This window comes from Colias croceus, chromosome 11 (genome assembly GCF_905220415.1).
Source record: "Colias croceus chromosome 11, ilColCroc2.1".
NCBI lineage: Eukaryota > Metazoa > Arthropoda > Insecta > Lepidoptera > Pieridae > Colias > Colias croceus.
The window spans coordinates 93,723-113,147 of record NC_059547.1 but is presented as its reverse complement, the minus strand read 5'-3'; the positions used below and the strand labels follow the sequence as shown (position 1 = coordinate 113,147).

General features: G+C 33.2%; 1 protein-coding gene across 1 annotated transcript in view; it reads right to left on the bottom strand.

Moving 5' to 3' along the window:
• LOC123695631 overlaps positions 1 to 19,425 on the bottom strand; it is a 62,515-nt gene that overhangs the window by 12,708 nt on the left and 30,382 nt on the right. The window contains exons 3-4 of the mRNA XM_045641538.1: positions 13,159 to 13,342; positions 1,141 to 1,278 (exon numbers count right to left, since the gene is read on the bottom strand). Of these exons, the coding sequence (XP_045497494.1) occupies positions 1,141 to 1,278; positions 13,159 to 13,342 (322 nt within the window). The remainder of the gene's footprint in view (positions 1 to 1,140; positions 1,279 to 13,158; positions 13,343 to 19,425) is intronic.

Sequence of the window (19,425 nt, the reverse complement as noted above, 5' to 3'; positions counted from 1 at the left end):
GTCAGTGTTTCAAATTGAATGTTTTAATTATTTTTGGCACTCATTGAAAGGAGATAAAGTTCTAAATGATTAAAAAAAGTCTATTTTTATACGCGTTATTATACTATACAGACTCATCTTGTTTAAGCACAGAACATTTTCATCTCAATCTCTAAGTTTCCATCCCCGGGGAAATCACATCAAACGGCTAAGCAAGCAGAGAAAAAATAAACCATACTTAGCCTAACATTAATTATTTTAATGTAGAGTTTTAAAAAATATAATTCTCTACGCAATTTTACTAATATAATAAAATGAATCTTTTTTGGTAGTATTAACTAGTGACCTGTATTCAGAAATAGTGCGTTGATTTTCCAACATTGACTAAGAGTTGAATTGCTATTCATTTTTTTATGTAGCAAGGTCTATACATATAAATTATAATATAATATTACGAGCAATAGAAGCACATCAACGGAAATAATATGAAATTTGCGGGAAAATCCGCGTTTCAGCGCCTCCCACGCGCCATCTCAACTAATAATTCATATGTAATTTATACACACGTTTTCTTCAGATTTGCACGAGTCTATAAGTATTTCTTTCATTATGTAAACGTCATGATTTTCATTTATACCCTGTTCTTTCCGTTCATACCTTTTCTGTGTTTGAATTTGCCAATCGACAAGTCCACCTTCTGTACTTTTTGTATGCTGTACCTACTTTACTTTTTTCTTGAGGGGATTTTATTATTAAATGTCAACAGACTTGACAAAATCACAGTAAACGGGATACGAACAGTACGGCAACTCCCTACAAAACATTCGACTGTTTCACTCACAAACTTGAAACAAGCTCTACGTCACGGCATTTCGTGTAAAGCTGACATCGAAAATCGTAATAACAAGTGAAGATTTTCAAAGTAACAACCGTATTACTTCAATTGTGTTTAGATTATAATTTTATTGAAAAAAATCTTCTTTTCGTATCCCATTTTCTGTGGCATAACCTCACGAAATCCAACTATGAAGTTTCTTGCCGGTTCTTCTCCGTATAAATTGATTTCCGATGCTGTGGTAAAACTATGTTATGTTGATCAATGTCAAAAGTGCTTCTAAAAGAAGTCTAATTAAAACAAATAAATGTTTGAGTTTGACTGACCGTTCCCAGCTGAGGCGTCGCGGCGTGGCGTCCCCGGGCGCGTCGTCGACCGCGGCGCGCACCTGCGTCAGCAGCCGCGCGATCCGCGACGTGGTGCTGCTGCCCGTGCTCGAGACGGACCCTCGGGGGGTTGGCACCCTGGGACAATGAAGTTTATCAGTAATTTCTATAGGCACCTTAAAATGATGCAAAAAAATCTTTAAATATTCATATATACCTAATGAATGTGAATCGAGTTTTGAAGCCTGAAACTTGTTTTAATATTTTATTTTGAATAACTATCGAAACTAAAAATATTAATACAATATATCATGTGCTATCGTGTACTTTTTTATTGATAAATAAATAAACTAAATGGGCATTTACAGAAATATTTGAAAGTATCTTATATTAAAACATCTCAGAGTAAATGCCAATTGATACTTCGCTTTCCGTAATTCAAATTATACCCTTGCGAGGAGTTGCTCTACAAATTGGAAAACTTTCATCGAAAGGACTAAAACGTAACTGAGTTTAGGCTTCAGCAAGGCTTCATCGTTCAAAGTACGTCAAAACTTCTGTTACTTTGAATTAAACTTAATCTAATTATTGGCTATATTGTGAATACATTATTATATATCCCGCTGACTCTCTCGAGTACCACAACTTATCTAGGATACGATACTCATAATATGGTCCTTTGAGTTAGAATTTATAATTTTGCGTCGAATAATAAGTTCGTTAGTGGTTTAGCTGCGGTTTAATTAGATCCTATTGAAGCAGTCCATTGGGCCTTGTTGCTATTTGACTGGACGTGGACTGGACAGACATATTCTAGAATATTTAGAATGGAATATAAAATAATATGTCATAACATAATATTTTTTTTTTCTTACTACTACAACATTCAATAAATGTTATTTTAAAATCATGATCACTGATTAGTAGAATGTTGTAAATCAAATATTATTTGCAGTAAAATTATACACAAGCGATGGAATATTTGCTGAAAGGACATAAATTTAAATAAACGCTTTATCTGTCCTGTGGGAGTAGTAAATATAGGAATCACTAAACTTTTGCATTTACGACCGCTTTTTGATATCCGTTCGGGATTTATACCATTTCTGAGCGGAATAAATGTTTGGAAATATCACATTCCAATCCTAGCATACCTATATTAGTATCACAATTGTTACGAAGGAATCATGTGCTTACTGAAACTTTGATTTAAATTGCATATTATTGCTTTACGTCTTCGATAAAAGAAAATATTGAAACAAATATTTTAAAGTGTATTCATATATGATGTACATAATATATGAATACCTACAATTGTACATTTTAATTGATAATCTCATTCATCAGTTGAAAGCTATATAATATAAGTACATACACATTATACATAGTGTTAATTATGTTTTCCTTCATCTGGCAAACTAGTGAATATGGTATTAAACACGAAGCGAGTTCTGTATACAACAAATTTGACGGACGCGTAATTAGCTATCCTAGTTCCGTTGGTTCTTCTTTGTTTATGCCGTCCAACATTTTGTGTGTATACGAATGAAGAAATTAATTCGTAAATTTAAGCGTGAAGAGGAAACATTTACAGTATATTTTATGAAGTGGTTTCTACTCTTGATAAACTAGCCTTACCTATATTATGTTGCTCTACACGATTCGCGTCAAAACATCTGTATTAAAAACCTGTAGATCATCATACTGCTTATTACTGCACTGTACAGTTAGAACATTATATTGTATGGAATATATATTATGTATCGATAGATACGGCGTCTGATAAACATTTCAAGCTGTAAGAAGCAAGATCGACTGCATTATTTCACTGTCCATGAAAATAACTGTGAACTGTAATATATCAGTCAAGAGTTGGTTCATATTTGCCCTCGAACTTCACAGTTAATGTTTAACTGTCTAGACGAGTAATTAATAAATGGCTCTGACTCTATATGTCAAGGAGCTATATCGACTACTACGAGCGGTCATTAAAACCCCCAAAGTTGTTTCCCCTGTTAATGAAAACATATCAAACTAGCCATATATGGAGCTTTCAAAGGCCAATAAATAGGTGTGTCGTAAAGCTTTGGGAATGGGCTCGTAAAGACACCAAAGGATATGAGGTTTTTACGGCGCTTCCGAATAACTTCCAAACGTGCTGATATAGTTACTGCGCCAGAGGAGCGAGGGACAAATGCGTGACACTCTATGAGAAACATATCGCTAATATATTTTTACCTGGTTATGGTAATGATCAAAAGTGCTATTTATAATTATATCTCTGAAGAATCTTTTATTTATCATAATATAATATTATCCGTTACTGATTGAATAAGAGATATAAATTCTAATTAGTAATAACTAATAAAATTATGATCATAAAATACGTATATTTAATTTTTTACAATAGAAATTTAAATAATAATTATTTTCCAACACCATTAATTAATTTAATTATAATATAATTACCAATTAATATCATGCCGCAGATTAAACGTTCTTATAATAAACGATCTACAATTGGAATAATTATTTACTCCCACATATTAATTGGTGATTAAACTGAAGTTTAAATATAACTTGTTGAAACAGCAAAGTATTTACCCCGCTTTGTTCACATCAAACGAAATTAATTGCTTCATTTCAATTTTACCCGGCAAGCGGCACCACCGGGTAATTTGGCTATTTAATGAAATAATGTACGATTCAATTGTATTATTATAGTGAATTACTATTTGGCATTTTATTAACTCAATGAATATTTTAATATTTTAAAATATAATATCTGTTATGGAAGGCAATAAGTATCCCTTCATTTAGATTTTCATTTATACAATTAAAAATTTCACTCGAATATAAAAAGATCATACACTTTCTTCTGAAAAGCGGTAAGAAATAGTGTTTCAGTTTATATAAGACATGTTAGTTCATAAGATACATAATATGTAGTGGTCGTGTAAGGTCGTCTCAGACAGAACTAAGACCGGTCTCAGACGAGATGAGTTCCACTAAGCCCTTAGCCCGCATACAGGACACAACATCGGGGAAAAGGTAAATTAACACAGTTTAATTGAAGTTTCAATGAAAGTAAGTATTAAGAATATTACATGTTTGAAGATTACTTATAAATTACAATGCTTGAACAGGATAAGATTATTTAAGATTATAATTTATATGTTTATTGAATGTGTTAATTGTTATGTGTGGTCATTCTTTAAGGAATTGGTTATAATTTATATCATTCTCAATGAGAAATGAGAATTTCTCATGGCAATCACGAGTCAAACCGTAAAGATAATTTTTTACTTCTTCTCGACTGTAATCTATTATAATATCATAAACCTGAAGGGTTTGTTTGTTTGCTTGAACGCGCTAATCTCAGGAATCACGGGTCCGATTTGAAAAATTATTTCACTGTTAGATCGTCCATTTATCGAGGAAGGCTCTATGCTACATGTCATCAAGCTAAGACCAATACGAGCGGAGAAATGCGGGTAAAACCGTGGGGCACAGTTAGTATTAAAACGATAACCCTCAGATAATCTACCCTATAATAAGCAATTTGTCTTTATAATTAATCGTCAATAAGCGAGGTTAACTCGGTTGGCGCGGTGAGCCGGCTGCGGCTACTTATACAATATTTAACGACACCATCCCGCCGGGATTACGGGCCCACGCGGGACCACTCTCCGTCAAATGTTTCTTGTCATTATTTTAATAATTCCACTTTATTCAAGCATTTTGCACGCCTCATAAGCGAAGCGTTGAGGTGGGTACTACTGTCACTTCGCGCAAAACATCTGATTTTTCAAACTTAAAATGTCTTTATGTATCATACATTGCACTTGTAAGATAATACATACACACACATATTAAGAAAAAACACTATTTTTAACGTTCATGATATTTTTGATGTCATTTTTGTTATTTAAACTAGTTAAAAAACAGTTTAAAAAAGTTCTGTCTTGGACGTCCGTGTGTCTGTATGTGCGGATCCTTTTTCTTGTTAACACGATAGCGACCGAAATACTTTACTAATCGAGTCTTTTTTTTTCTCTTACGCTTGAGTATGCTCAGGAATAGAACCCTTTCATTTTTCAGGGTCTGATTCGATGTGGTTTAATTGTTATAATAAACAAAAAAAATATCGACTTTTTTTTTTTTTTATAGTGTACTCAAAATTCACCATTATAAACTCGATTCTTTATACTATAAGCCAAGGTTTAAAAAAATAAGTTGGTAGTCAGTCCCTTAAACCTGCGCAGTTTCACATCTAGGTGGGGCCACAAGAAAAATAGCTCAATTATTACGGTACCGCTTTCTTTACTTTTCCAAATGTTTTATTTTATTTCATTTTTATATTTATAGTCACGTACTCTTTATAAATAATCAATTTTATTGTAAAGGATGAGATTATGAGGCGTGCACTTTTGGATTTTCCAAATTATTTAAGTCTAGGATAATATCAATGCAACAATGTCTACAAAGCGCCAAAATTGTAGAGTTTATTATGTTTTCTTCATTTATTTTTAAAAATTGAGACTGAGTAGTAAGTTCAGCTTGTAGAATTGGTTTTGTTAAAAAAACCACGAAAAGTAGAGTGAATAATTGACAAATTGTCAACAAATAAAGCCTCGCATTAATAATATTTAAAGGCTCTTATGACGACAATACAAAACGCATTACTATTTATGTAAAAAATATTCATGTAATAAATTTATTCATTAAATACCCACACAATGCTGTAAATTGCAAATTTGTCCTTTGTCCGTCCGAACGCGATATTAAATTTTACACAAAAGCCGAAAATGCCGCGTTATAAAGTACCTTAATGATATTATGGAATAAATGTGATAGAAAATAAACATATTACGGAATTTCAACGAAAAAAAATATAAGCACAAATATAACAAAATACTTAGCAATAGAATAAGTATTGTCTTCTCTATTATGATTTCAGTACGACAATGCTTGGAGAATGCTTTTTAAATAAAAATGGAGCTTCAACTGAAAATAGGTAATTCGATAAATTTAATACACTTCGAGCAAGTGTAGATTCTGTTTGAGTTCCAGGCTCCGCTCGCTACGTGATTCCGATGTAGCCATTTATCAGGCTCGCCCAACTGGGGATAAATGTTATAATATTACCTTTCAACGTTTCGGTGATTTTTTATAGCAACATTTTTGGAGTTTATAATACTAGCTGTTCGCCCCGGTTTCGGGCGGATATTTTCTTTAAATATAGTTAAGTAATATTATATTATATCGATCGGGGCCTATTCAATGCAAACAAACAATCAAATGTTTCTTCACTATACTATATATTATATATTATATATTATAGATGTCTTATGATATTAACTTTATGATATTTCTTTTCACAGATGAATGAATAATTAAAATATTTCAGTTGCATTTTAATTTTGATTTTCAATCAACCTGTTGTGTTCATAGTTGTTAGCATTGTCGTCTGAGTGAATAGATAATATTGTTAAATCTATCATTAATCTAAGTAGCAAAGAGTTTGAGGAACCTCGTCTCCGAAGTGAAATGATTAATTGTTTCAGTCTAAGTTTATGATAAGTTAAACCCAAATCTTAAAGTTTTTTTAAGTGGATATTGTATTCTGAATATATTATATCTGGAAGCAATTCGTCTGAATAGTTTATCTACGGTCAATTATTATGAAAATGCGGGAACAATACAAATAGTTTGAAAGGAAATAATATGTATTCACGAAGGAGCTTCGAATGTCAGTTCCAATGAAGAGAGTCCCCCACGTGAATATTCACTTAATGCCCGAAATATGGTCTAGAGAAGTTCAATTGATATTAAGTAGTTGAGAAGTATCCCGGTTCCCGGAAAGCTTTCCCGTAATTGGCTCGGATTTGCGCGGAAAATATTTTCTTTTATAATAACTCTTCTTCGAATAACAAGCGACGTTTTTCTTTTCATTTCTTTTGTTGTCATAATATTTTGAAAATAATTTCCTATTGCGGGATAAAAGCGAGATTATAAAATATTAGGTTACGGGATTATCTTTGATATTGAAAATGTACGCGAAATACGAAAATACCGTATTAATTAATTGCTTATTAATTGCTCTAGACAACATCTGAAGTCTCTTGAACGATTGTGGATTATGGCCTACATTCTAAATTGCCTTCTGGTAGCATTTGTACGTTAGTACTACTGGGTATTGTGGGTCATTGGGAACGATAACTTTATTTATGGAGTAAATTTGCGCTATGATTAGAAATGATAATAATGAGTAAATGACATTCAACTTAATTTACATAAACGTCTCTTTAACTTTAAGACATAATTCTGCCAAAATAATTTCCGCGAAAAATGATTTCCTAAAATTATCCTGATCCTGAATTGAATAAATTAACCTTAAAACACAAGTAATATAATTTACGTATAAACGAAAGGAACGAAACTAAATTGAGTTTATGGGTGTAAGGGCGGAATCGAATCACGTTCCAGACGAATATGCAAAAGAAATAAATAATCGTCAGACTTGAGAGGATTTTTGGAATATAATTCACAACATTTGTGTTTGTAAAATGTATATTTTTTATTCAAGTGTAATTTTGTTTTATAAATAGTATTAGGTCCTATATAAAGTCATCTCGTCTAATACAAAATCTAGTCTAGTTCAAAAAGCCGATCCATTAAACATAACATTATCTATGCAAATTGGCTCCATCTCAATAAAACGTTTTTTTCCCTTTTATTAAATTTATTCTTTATAAACGTTTACGAAGCTTAACTTAGCAGCCTCTGAAATACGAATTTCAAGATCGAGTTAAACGCAGGTAAATATTTTATTTATCACGGTCCGGTCAGTTCGGTTCAGCTTTCCTCATTTATCGGGAGCGAGGCGCAACAAATCCTCTCAGCCATAAAACGTATCGTCTTGTTATTTGTACTCGATATATCGATATTACATAATCGTATTTGCTGCAATAAACCGACGGCCGATGGCCTCTGGGCTCTGATACATCAAACTTTATGGAATCTTTACTGTTTTGTACATGAAAAGCTGAGAATACACCCGGCTGCAATTGCATTCTTACGACTTCCTTTTTAAGAAGGGTTGGTAAAATTTCATCTGATCATAGACACACATTTCACATGTTTTGGTGTCTCTGACTAATTCTGCCTAATATACGTATTTCATGCTTTAAAAAATTATGATAATTAATTAGAGCAGTAAAAAATATATTATTCTAAAATGAATACAAAATTACTGATTTACAAATCAATTTATTTATAAATCAAAAGCGTGTAATAATTTCGCTAATACTACATCAATCATACATCAGAAAAAGTTGGCTAGTGGCAGCCATGTCTCTCATCGAGCTGACGCGGGCACTCGGCACTCACCAGCCCTCACGGTCACTGGCCCCTCTTTATGGCCCTCTCTATACTTGCCTCGCGCGAACGTGCCGAGTGATGGCCAATACATACTGATTCAGAGACACCTAATGCACTTGCAAACACTTATGATGAGAAATACGAATTTATTCGTTTAAATGCGTTCAAATATTTGAGGTAAAAGCTCCTTTATTTTTAAAGGCGTAACTATCATATCCAATGTATAGGATCAATGCCTTTGTCATCGTTTGTTCCGAAATTAAATTTATCTGGAAAATCGCTCATGTGGAAATTGTTGAATTCTCAATAGAAAATAACACGAGATATCAAAGAACAGCAGCAAATATATGAGTACGCTTGATAGCCCTTTCACGTACACCATTATGATTTCTTGGCAGAAAATACATATTTTTCAAAAGCTGCAGTAAACGATACTAATACCAATGAAGATCAAAATTTGACCTTCACAACAAATTACACAAAAGAAGTAGAACTTAGCAATTTGGTTCTTGAGTTTATTAAAGCTAAAATGTGTACAATATAGTGCATTAAGTCCCCTGCGCTCGCTGCATGCAGTCTACATAACGAGATAGAATTCCCTCAAGCTTCATTACAACTTAACTGCAACACGGTAGGAAATGAAAAACTCTTCCTCGTTTAATGGGCGGGGTTTAAAATTTATAAGTTTCATAGTTCGTCTTAAAAGCTTTGTGCTCGAAGATTATAGAGTTACAACTCGTTAGTTTTTAATAAAGTATTTATTACGCTTTCCTTTATAGTGAATACTTGCATAGTTGTTATACCAGCAGCCAACCCACGTCGGTTTGTAAAGAAGATGTGATTTTCTTTGTTGTTTTCAAACTTGTATGCTTGTTTATATAGTTATAAAGCTTTCGATAGTACGAAGCTGAATTTGAACTTTACTGACATCAAATATATTTTTGTGTACACTTACAATAAGTATCTGCAGGAGCTTTTATTTCCTTACATCTTTATGCTTAATGAGATAATTTTCATTTCTTCTAATACGTACTGAAAGCACCTTTATCAACGGATGTTAATGATAAGAACCGACATGAATGTTATTACGTTGTTATTACAAGTCAGTGAACCGTCAAATCAATTACCTATATCTTTGTTGTCAATAAGTTGTAATTTGAAAGTGGTCAAATAATGGTGGTTTATGTATGTTGAATCTTTTACCTGAAATTATGGGATTGTTACCATGGGACCTGTCCTGTTGTGTTTGCTCAAAATATTCATTAAATATCTAGTTATTGATTAAATGCTTGTTAACATTTGGCTATTTATATCTATATGATAATGATGCGTGTTTATTAACATTTAATTATGTGACGTGACACAAAATTACGAGACTTTTGATCTAAGGTGATAAATAATTAGTTTTATTATATTCACATTATCTAATTAGAATTGAACACACTCAACTGACACAAGAACCGGAAGCATTCTTACGAAAAAGTACTCATCGCGCAAACAAAATACAGTGAAAATAACTAAAACCGCATTGCATGTCCTCCACATATTAGCAGCTGGCAACACTTAACACAATTAGGTAAAATATATGATAATCTGAATTCCACGGCATCTCCCAAACGCGTCACGCGTCACGCATCACGCTCCAGTCACTTCACACGCGCTTTTCCACATTCCTCGTGAATATGTGTTCACTGTTCAGTGGCAAACATGCTGAGTAGGCAAAGTCAAGTTTAAAATCTGCTTATAATGTACACATACAAGTTAAAAGTGTAATCTAGACTAATTAGGAAACTGAATAATCTTATTTCGCTAATAACTTCAAAAGTTCTCAATAATAATAATTTGAAAACGAATCACATCTTTAATCAAAGAAATCATAATCCCTCATAAATACAGCAGTCATTACAGAAGTATAGCTGAGGTTGCAGCTGCCTCAATAGGAATTAACCCGATACCTTACCGGTAAGGCTCAATAATCCCCAACTCGACCTGGATTAACTCCAGCCCTGAACCTCCGGGATACACACATTATATACTTTGTTATATTTTGTAACTCTGCGATATACCAAACAACATTTTCGTTCCTTATTTGTCGTGGGATGTTTGATCTCCATTCATAGAATGTTTAAGTACATGCTGTGTCAAAATATCAACAACTAGCGGTCCGCCCCGGCTTCGCCCGTGGTACATATTTACGTTTTCTATACATAAGAACTATCCTCGTACTTCAAGGAATATAATAAAAAAAGATTTATCGAAATCGGTTCAGCCGTTCACACGTGATGCCGTGACAACACGAAACGGTTTCATTTTTATATATCAACAATTATGCCACCATAAAATTATAAGTGAATGTTCATATTGATATTGTGATTTATAGAATATCTTCGGTTTGCTAAAGTTTTGCGAAATCTTTAAAGGTCGTAGTATTGTCTAAAATATTCCGTATTATTACTTTCTTCTTTTATAACTTATTTCATAAGATATTTTACGTGGAAAGTTATAGCTTTGTTAGGTATCCTTTTCCGAACGCGTACTTTCAGATCTAAAAAATAACGATTGCGTATAAAAAGGCTTTTAAGTATTTAGCAAAAACTAAGACATAATGATGGATAGACAGGTCTTTTGAAGGATTAGTGGTGCGAAATTTTCTGATAATTACACTTTTGCTCTGAAAAAAATTCGGTTTGAAAAAGTAATTAATGTAGATCATTGACAACAAATTTATTTTTTAAATCTTGAATATCATCAAGAATAAATATTATGTATAAGGTAATAAACCCTGACTTTTGAAATAGAAGCATGAATAACGATTTAACCTTCCAGTATATTTATAGATAGGTAGGTACTAGACTACTAGCTGTCACATATCAAAAAATATTTGAAACCTCCTCCCTCCTCCTCCAGAAATTAGAATCGAAATAGCTATTCTTTTTACTATTTCCTTGGCTCTTATAATATATTACGTAAACAATTAATAAAAATGATTATAATATTTAAGTAACTCAAATTTGTCTGAAGCTATAAGCTAATAAATTATTCTGGAAATATGTATTCAAAGTATCAAAACCAATTTTATAATGTCACACAAAGTTATCGAGATAAGATGAGACAATTGGTACAAATAATTTTATAAATAGGTACCTACATTTTTTTATTCACCGTTAAATTTTTTTTTAAATCTAAATGAATAAAGAAGGAACTTCAAGGAATCACCAATATAAAGAGAAATAAAATTTAACCTTTTGAATATTTAAATTATTTCCAAGCAATAAATTTCGTTTGGATAAAAGAGGAAAGATTTCGAGGTTCCAGGAAGGCTCCTACTCTACTAGCTTATTTACAAACAAAATATAATTAAAGGATACTTCAAAACCAGTGTTTCTTTTCCTTGGTTAAAAATTGAGTAAATAAAATCATAAATATACGTAATAAATATTAAAATCAAAAAAGAAAGTAGGTGCGAAATAAATAAGAGAACTTGTGAATATTACGTTAGTTTGTGTCATCTTTATAAATATTTTAGTTTAACTGTTCAACCCAAGTTCAACCCATATCACTTTGTTCAATACATATATAACTAATTTGTAATATGTAGACTTCACAATGTTGATCATCTCTTTGAACATCTGTATCGTTTTGTGTTGTGTAGGTACATACAACATGTTTACGTCACACAAAATAGGAAATTTATTAAAATTTTTTTTCGGTTGATGAAATTGAATAAAAAAGGTAAGATACAAAAGACTAACCACTACCTATAAATACCATCTATTTTTGTGACAAATGTAGTCTTTATAAATTACAGTATAGATATTGCCTCGGATAATACGTTAATGTATCCTACACTATTCTTCTTCTCTATTAATGAACTGAGGGTACGACGGGAGTTCTCCATGGCGCTATATTTAATAAAGTTATTGAGGGGATATGCGCATAACCCTGGCGTACTCCAATCCCTCTCTTTATGTGTGCCGGACAATTATATGAAGTACATTGAGAAGCGCCACAGACCCCCGCTATTCTGCGTGCCTCAAGCACGAACCAAGCTGCTCGCGAAGTCTTCTCTTGTTCGGGCGCTCCGGGTTCTTAATAACCTCCATGGGAGAGTGGATATATTTGCATGCAAGTTGGGTGAATTAACAAAGGTTCTTCTTTATGTCATTTGTTATTAATTATATTGTTATTATTGTTTTGTGTTAATTGTATGTTCTTTTAGTAGGTTGTAAGTTATTAGTTTAAGTTGTTAGTAGTTAGTAGTAATTAGTAGTATTAGTTTAATATATATATGTATAACATCTATAGTTTTAAGTCAGTACCGCATTAGGAAATCCTGTAATGGTATTTGATAAGTGTGAATAAATAAATAAATAAATAAATACCTTAAAACGTTCCTCCATTTAATTTGTATTCGCAGCTCTACCTGATAACTTACCCTTCCCGTATCAACTTCCTAGGTAAATTCACAGTTCTACCTGAGTATGAACTATGAAGCCATCCCATATCCACTTTCTACATTAATACATTCGCAGTTTCACTACAATATTATCTTTCTAACGTGGCTCTACCATAAACATCCTACTTTCACTAGGAAGTGAATTAATTTAGCTAGCAGAAGCGTATATTAGTATTCACCTGAGTACGAAGCCGTCGCGGTCGTCCGCGAGGCTGGAGCGCGGCGAGGCGCCGAGGCGGCTGAAGGCGCTCTTGCGGCGGCCGTCCTCGTCCTCGCGCGCGAACGAGATGCGAGGCGCCGCCGCACGCAGCCCGCTCACCTTGTGCGACACACCGCGGCACAGCATCTGGCTCTGGGTTAGCTCTGCGGACCGACATATACAGATAAACATGGTAAAAAACATAAATAAATCTATATTGAAATAAACCTTTGATTGTACAATATTAGATATTGGTGGGTCATATAATTAAAATATTGTTCTTTTCGATAATTTTAATTGTGTTAAAAATTCGTTTTAATTGTGTTAAAAAAATTGTGATTTACATACTATAGTCGATAGTAAAATGTAAGGGCGGTAATGTAGATTAAGCTTTACAATAAATGTGATCGAGTTTCATAAGTTCTATTATTTTAATGATATTTTCATATATTTATCTGTATTAATATTATGTACTAGCTTCCGCCCGCGACGCCGTCCGCGCGGAAAAATTAAGATTTATTTTTTTCTACGTATTTTTCCGGGATAAAAAGTATCCTATTTCATGCCCAGTATAATAAGGTATAATTATACCAAGTTTCATCGAAATCGAACCGTTAGTTTTCACGTGATGCCTGAACATACAGACAGACAGACAGACAGACAGACAAAAAATTTTTTAATCACATATTTGGGTTTGGTATCGATCCAGTAACACCCCCTGCTATTTATTTTTTCAATATTTTCAATGTACAGAATTGACCCTTCTACAGATTTATCTATTCTTCTAATCTAATCTAATATATAAAAATCAATGCCACTTTTCGTTGTAATTCCATAACTCGAGAACGGCTGAACCGATTTCGATAATTCTTTTTTTATTATATTCCTTGAAGTACGAGGATGGTTCTTATGTAGAGAAAACGTTAATATGTACCACGGGCGAAGCCGGGGCGGACCGCTAGTCTAATATATAAAAATCAATGCCACTTTTCGTTGTAATTCCATAACTCGAGAACGGCTGAACCGATTTCGATAATTCTTTTTTTATTATATTCCTTGAAGTACGAGGATGGTTCTTATGTAGAGAAAACGTTAATATGTACCACGGGCGAAGCCGGGGCGGACCGCTAGTCTAATATATAAAAATCAATGCCACTTTTCGTTGTAATTCCATAACTCGAGAACGGCTGAACCGATTTCGATAATTCTTTTTTTATAATATTCCTTGAAGTTCGAGGATGGTTCTTATGTAGAGAAAACGTCAATATGTACCACGGGCGAAGCCGGGGCGGACCGCTAGTCTAATATATAAAAATCAATGCCACTTTTCGTTGTAATTCCATAACTCGAGAACGGCTGAACCGATTTCGATAATTCTTTTTTTATTATATTCCTTGAAGTACGAGGATGGTTCTTATGTAGAGAAAACGTTAATATGTACCACGGGCGAAGCCGGGGCGGACCGCTAGTAATATATAAAAATCAATGCCACTTTTCGTTGTAATTCCATAACTCGAGAACGGCTGAACCGATTTCGATAATTCTTTTTTTATTATATTCCTTGAAGTACGAGGATGGTTCTTATGTAGAGAAAACGTTAATATGTACCACGGGCGAAGCCGGGGCGGACCGCTAGTTATATGTATAGATTTCGTAATACGTTCATAAAAGCCTAAATTGGTTCAGCTCATAGGTTAAGGCGGTACGAAGTTCGCCGGGTCAGCTAGTAAAAGAAAAAATCGACTTTGTTACATCACAAAACTTTATGAAATCACAGCGAAAGCCAGTAAATCTAAATATTCAAAAGGCTTTTGATAAAACGCAACTTTTAGAATGCTCGGAGGTATTGTTTGTAACGTGCAGTGCGCTGAGGCCTTAAGGAATAAAATTGGTCGCACAAACAGAATTCTTCGGAAATAAATGTGTAGTATTGGATATAAAAGGTGCGCATATAGAGACGTCGGTAAATTTCAATAAAGGAGAGCAATAAAAATTCCTCTCGCTCGAACCCTTCCACAAATATTTGTCGTCTCGACAACACCTCGTCTTTGTAATCCTAATAACGTTTTATCGGCAAATTTTTGTGTTCTTCTGCATTTTATGTTAGAATAATATTGTGTGCTAAATGGAAGGGAGGCACGATATTATAATGAACCGTTCGTTGGTTTTCTATACTTACTGTGTTTTTTACTGTGCGTGACGTACTGATAATTTTATAATTTAACTGGAAAAAAGTCAAGAATGGAGTTATAGTTTTATCACGATTCGTATATTATTGGCATTATTGTATTTATATTTGTGTAGGTATTTGCAATAGTTTCTTCGAGTACAAATATAGGAAAAATGCCATATTTTATTTCAACGAAATATTTCATAGAATAAAAATGCGAATGTATATTTTAAAGTCGATCTTTGCGACTATCCATCTTCTAATATATATTCATACAAACGAGAACTAAGAAGTAAGAAACCGCATCGCAAGTACTGTAGATATTTTTACTCAGAGTGGAAGCTAGTTTAATGTATAAGGAATCGAAAATACTATTGTTTCAATAGAATATACTAAGGAGCATACACATAATATTATGAATTGAATGTACATTAAATAATTTTATTAGATACTTCCAAGAAAATGGTATATATAAAGAACAGGACGCAGTATCTCCTTAAATGGTAATAATTTGGCAGATTTATTTGATTGTAGTATATTTTATGTTCAAATTGATTTTAAATATTAAACGTTATGGAAATAAATTGTTAGTCGAAAAATGCTAAATTAAAAAATTAATAAATGAAAATCCTATTTCTACCACAGTATTTTACTATTATTCCTTGTAGTATTCAAACGAGTACGACTCTCACGCGACTGACAAAATCATCATTTATTTATTTATTTTGGTCTACCAACGTTTGTTTACATTACATAATATAAAATATCAAAATTCACATACACAATTATAAGATCAATGTAAAAAAAACACTTATGGGTAAACACAGCATGCGAAAAATAAGTTTTAAAGTAGGTATCCAATTACACAAAACAATTAGTGAAGTACAAAAAAAAGGAAACCAATGATTATATATAATGTACTTAATCTATCCTATTCCTTAAAATTATATTATGTTTATAAAAATCATCATGAACGCAATATTCTTTTCCAGTTATCCTCTTTGGGTGTAACAACCTCGCCGACAAAAGCGTATGTAAATAAACAATTTATTCAAATTGAACAAAACCACAGAAGTATGTAGCTCCGTTGTTACGGGCAACTATTTGAAACAAGTAAGAAACTATGCTTAGTTACTAGTGTCACGTTCCCAGTGATTTCTCTGAGGACTCTGCTAACTTTATACTGCGACGTCACGTGTGCTGCCACTTTCAACACTTGTATAACATTATACTAGTTAAAGACGGATTAATATAGATTTTGACTCGATTATTTTCGTAGAGGTGGTAGATATCGAATGGAAAATAAACAAATATAAACTTTTAAGCTATTGCATAGCTTCTATCGCGGGCCTTGAGCGCGGGGACCGAATCGAGAAATTCCGTAACGAAAAACCTCACCGCTTGAAGGCATGCTATGCAATAGCTTTACCACGGCAGTCCCCGAGTGCCACACGTCTTTTTTTTATCTTAAACTCAAACTTAATCATTTTTTATAGTTCTACAATTTCTCTATATCATTATGAGTCGAGCGATCACGCGCATCCAGGATTATGACCAATTCTTGCACTCTACTGTTACAGATGAAAAAAATGACACTAATTTCAATCTGTATATAAAAATTTAATAAATCCAATTTACTATAAACTTTTTCTATACATTTAGATAATATTAAGAAAAATCCTCCAGCGAAAAGGGTGGATTTACGACCAATCTAACAGACTGGCTGGCAGTAAGTTCCAATGGCACTTAGTTGAGTTGTAAGGAAGTTGTACGAGTCTATACAATATGTTGTTTGTCAGAGCACTTTATTTGCGATTCGGGAATTAGGTCGCTAAAGAGTCAACACGATCTTCCGTCGCTACTCGCTGCGCTAAATAACCGCACAACTTTTGCTTTTCCAATTTAATTTTACATACTTAAGCAAAACTTATACTGCGAGAAAACTTATCCTCCAGAAACTCCGATATGCAGTTTCAATATTCATGCAGTAATTAAAGTACAACAATGCATATTGTTGTCTGAAATTAAAATATTTCGCACGTATTTTTGCACTCTGCATATGGTGCTAATTGTAATAATTTAATAATGGTGCTAATTGTAGCATTGTTGCCCCTGGCCTCTGGGCTGAAGCAACTCACTCGTATGAGACCATATTCGTTATAAAAGCTTTACAAGTTTTAATACATTTGAAATTATTTGAATTGAATGTAATTTCATATCTACAAATAAGATACCTTGACCTAAAAGTTACAAATGAGCCTAATCAGAATTACATTGTAGGTATGTATTTTCATTTTGTTAAGATTTTCTGAACAGAAATAACGCCGTCTCAGTAACTGCACGGAGCTTTGAGAGTCGTCCAACAAATCAACGAGCACTTTATACGGAACCTTTATAAATACGGCACAGAAAATCTTTCTTAAAATCACTTCTATTAGTGGAATTTTGCTGACATTAATGGAATTGCACGGAGTTTACATTGCGAATCGTTCAATATGTACTTGATTTGATTGCAGAGTTTTTAAAAATATTTATGTTAAACTAGCGATCCGCCCCGGCTTCGCCCGCGGTACATATTTACGTTTTCTCTACATAAGATCCATCCTCGTACTCCAAGGAATATAATAAAAAAAGAATTATCGAAATCGGTATCGCTTACCAACACATTTTGCGATTCATTTTTATATACATAATATAAGAAGATAAGATAGAATAATGAATAAGACCTTATAAAGACCTTACCTATAAATTTATAAGACCTTATAATATAAGAAGTTTAGAAATTAAAGACTTTTTAACGGATTTTAAACGCGATTTATTCATTCTATTATTTTCCGACGTTTCGAACACTACAGCGAGCGTGGTCACGGGGAGACATCTCCTCGTGACCACGCTCGCTTAAAATCAAACACTAGAAAAACTAATATAGGAAGTTCTCAATGGTGAATGGTTATTTCACATTGTGCGTATAGAGGTGTCTGGCCTGCACTCCACATAGTGCTAAAGCTGTGACATAAGTGACGTCATTAACACTCACACTAAGGACGATGCGACCACAACGTGAGCTGACGAGCGATATCCTATATCTAGACAATATACTGCAATCTTAGCATAAACGTCTGTATAACTATCTAGAATGTTCGAGAATGTAAGCTGGGAATAATTATGTAGACGAGAATTGAGATCATTCTACATTGACTGACCGAAATTTGGTTCAAATAGTCTCTTGAAGACGCGATGGTCCCGTTGAAACTGCTGACGTTAATTTGAGGACAAAAAAGACCGTTTAATTTACATTTGAAGTTAGAGCTTAACTTTGAGAAAATCTTAATTGAAAGTTTGTGATGAATAAGCGAAGTTGATGTTTGCGCATAAACATGTGCTTTGGCAGTTATAGTAAACAAGTGTAGATATAGTAGGTTGGGTAGGATAGTCGAAGTTTTCACGTTACATAATAACATTACGTTCTATGTTAAATTCATGTTCCTGGCTCTTATACGTGTTTATTTAAGAAACAATATTTCAAATTGTATCACCCGGATTTTTAAGTGCAGACTAATTTGAGATTGATCAGTGACGACAGCAAACAAACAATATTATTTTATTCAACAAGTTTTATTCGTAAAATGTAATAAATACTAATAAATAACAAAAACATAGCGAAAACAACTAAAAATTTTCGAAACTGCTAAAACTTGTTTCCGAATTCAAATTAAAAGCAATGTTAATTAATCTAACGCAGTTCAAGGAGTCGGAATGATAACAACGAGTTTGCTGGCGATTGGAGACCTCGTTATAATGCTGCTACAACTTGTAGTTTCATCATTGATACATATATCCGATGCCCAATATCGTATTTGGATACGTCATAGATTTTCTGTTGAATAGTACTAGTTGAACATTCACCAGAATTCGACCCTGTTGTACGTAGAAGATTTTAGGTGAATATGCCAGGAAAATATACCTATGTTTGGAATAAGCCTTACAGGCTGTTGTTGTTGACATTTACTAGACACTTGAAGTTTTAAACTCCTAATTTCATTATCATTAAATAATGCGTATTTGTTTTAATGTCCA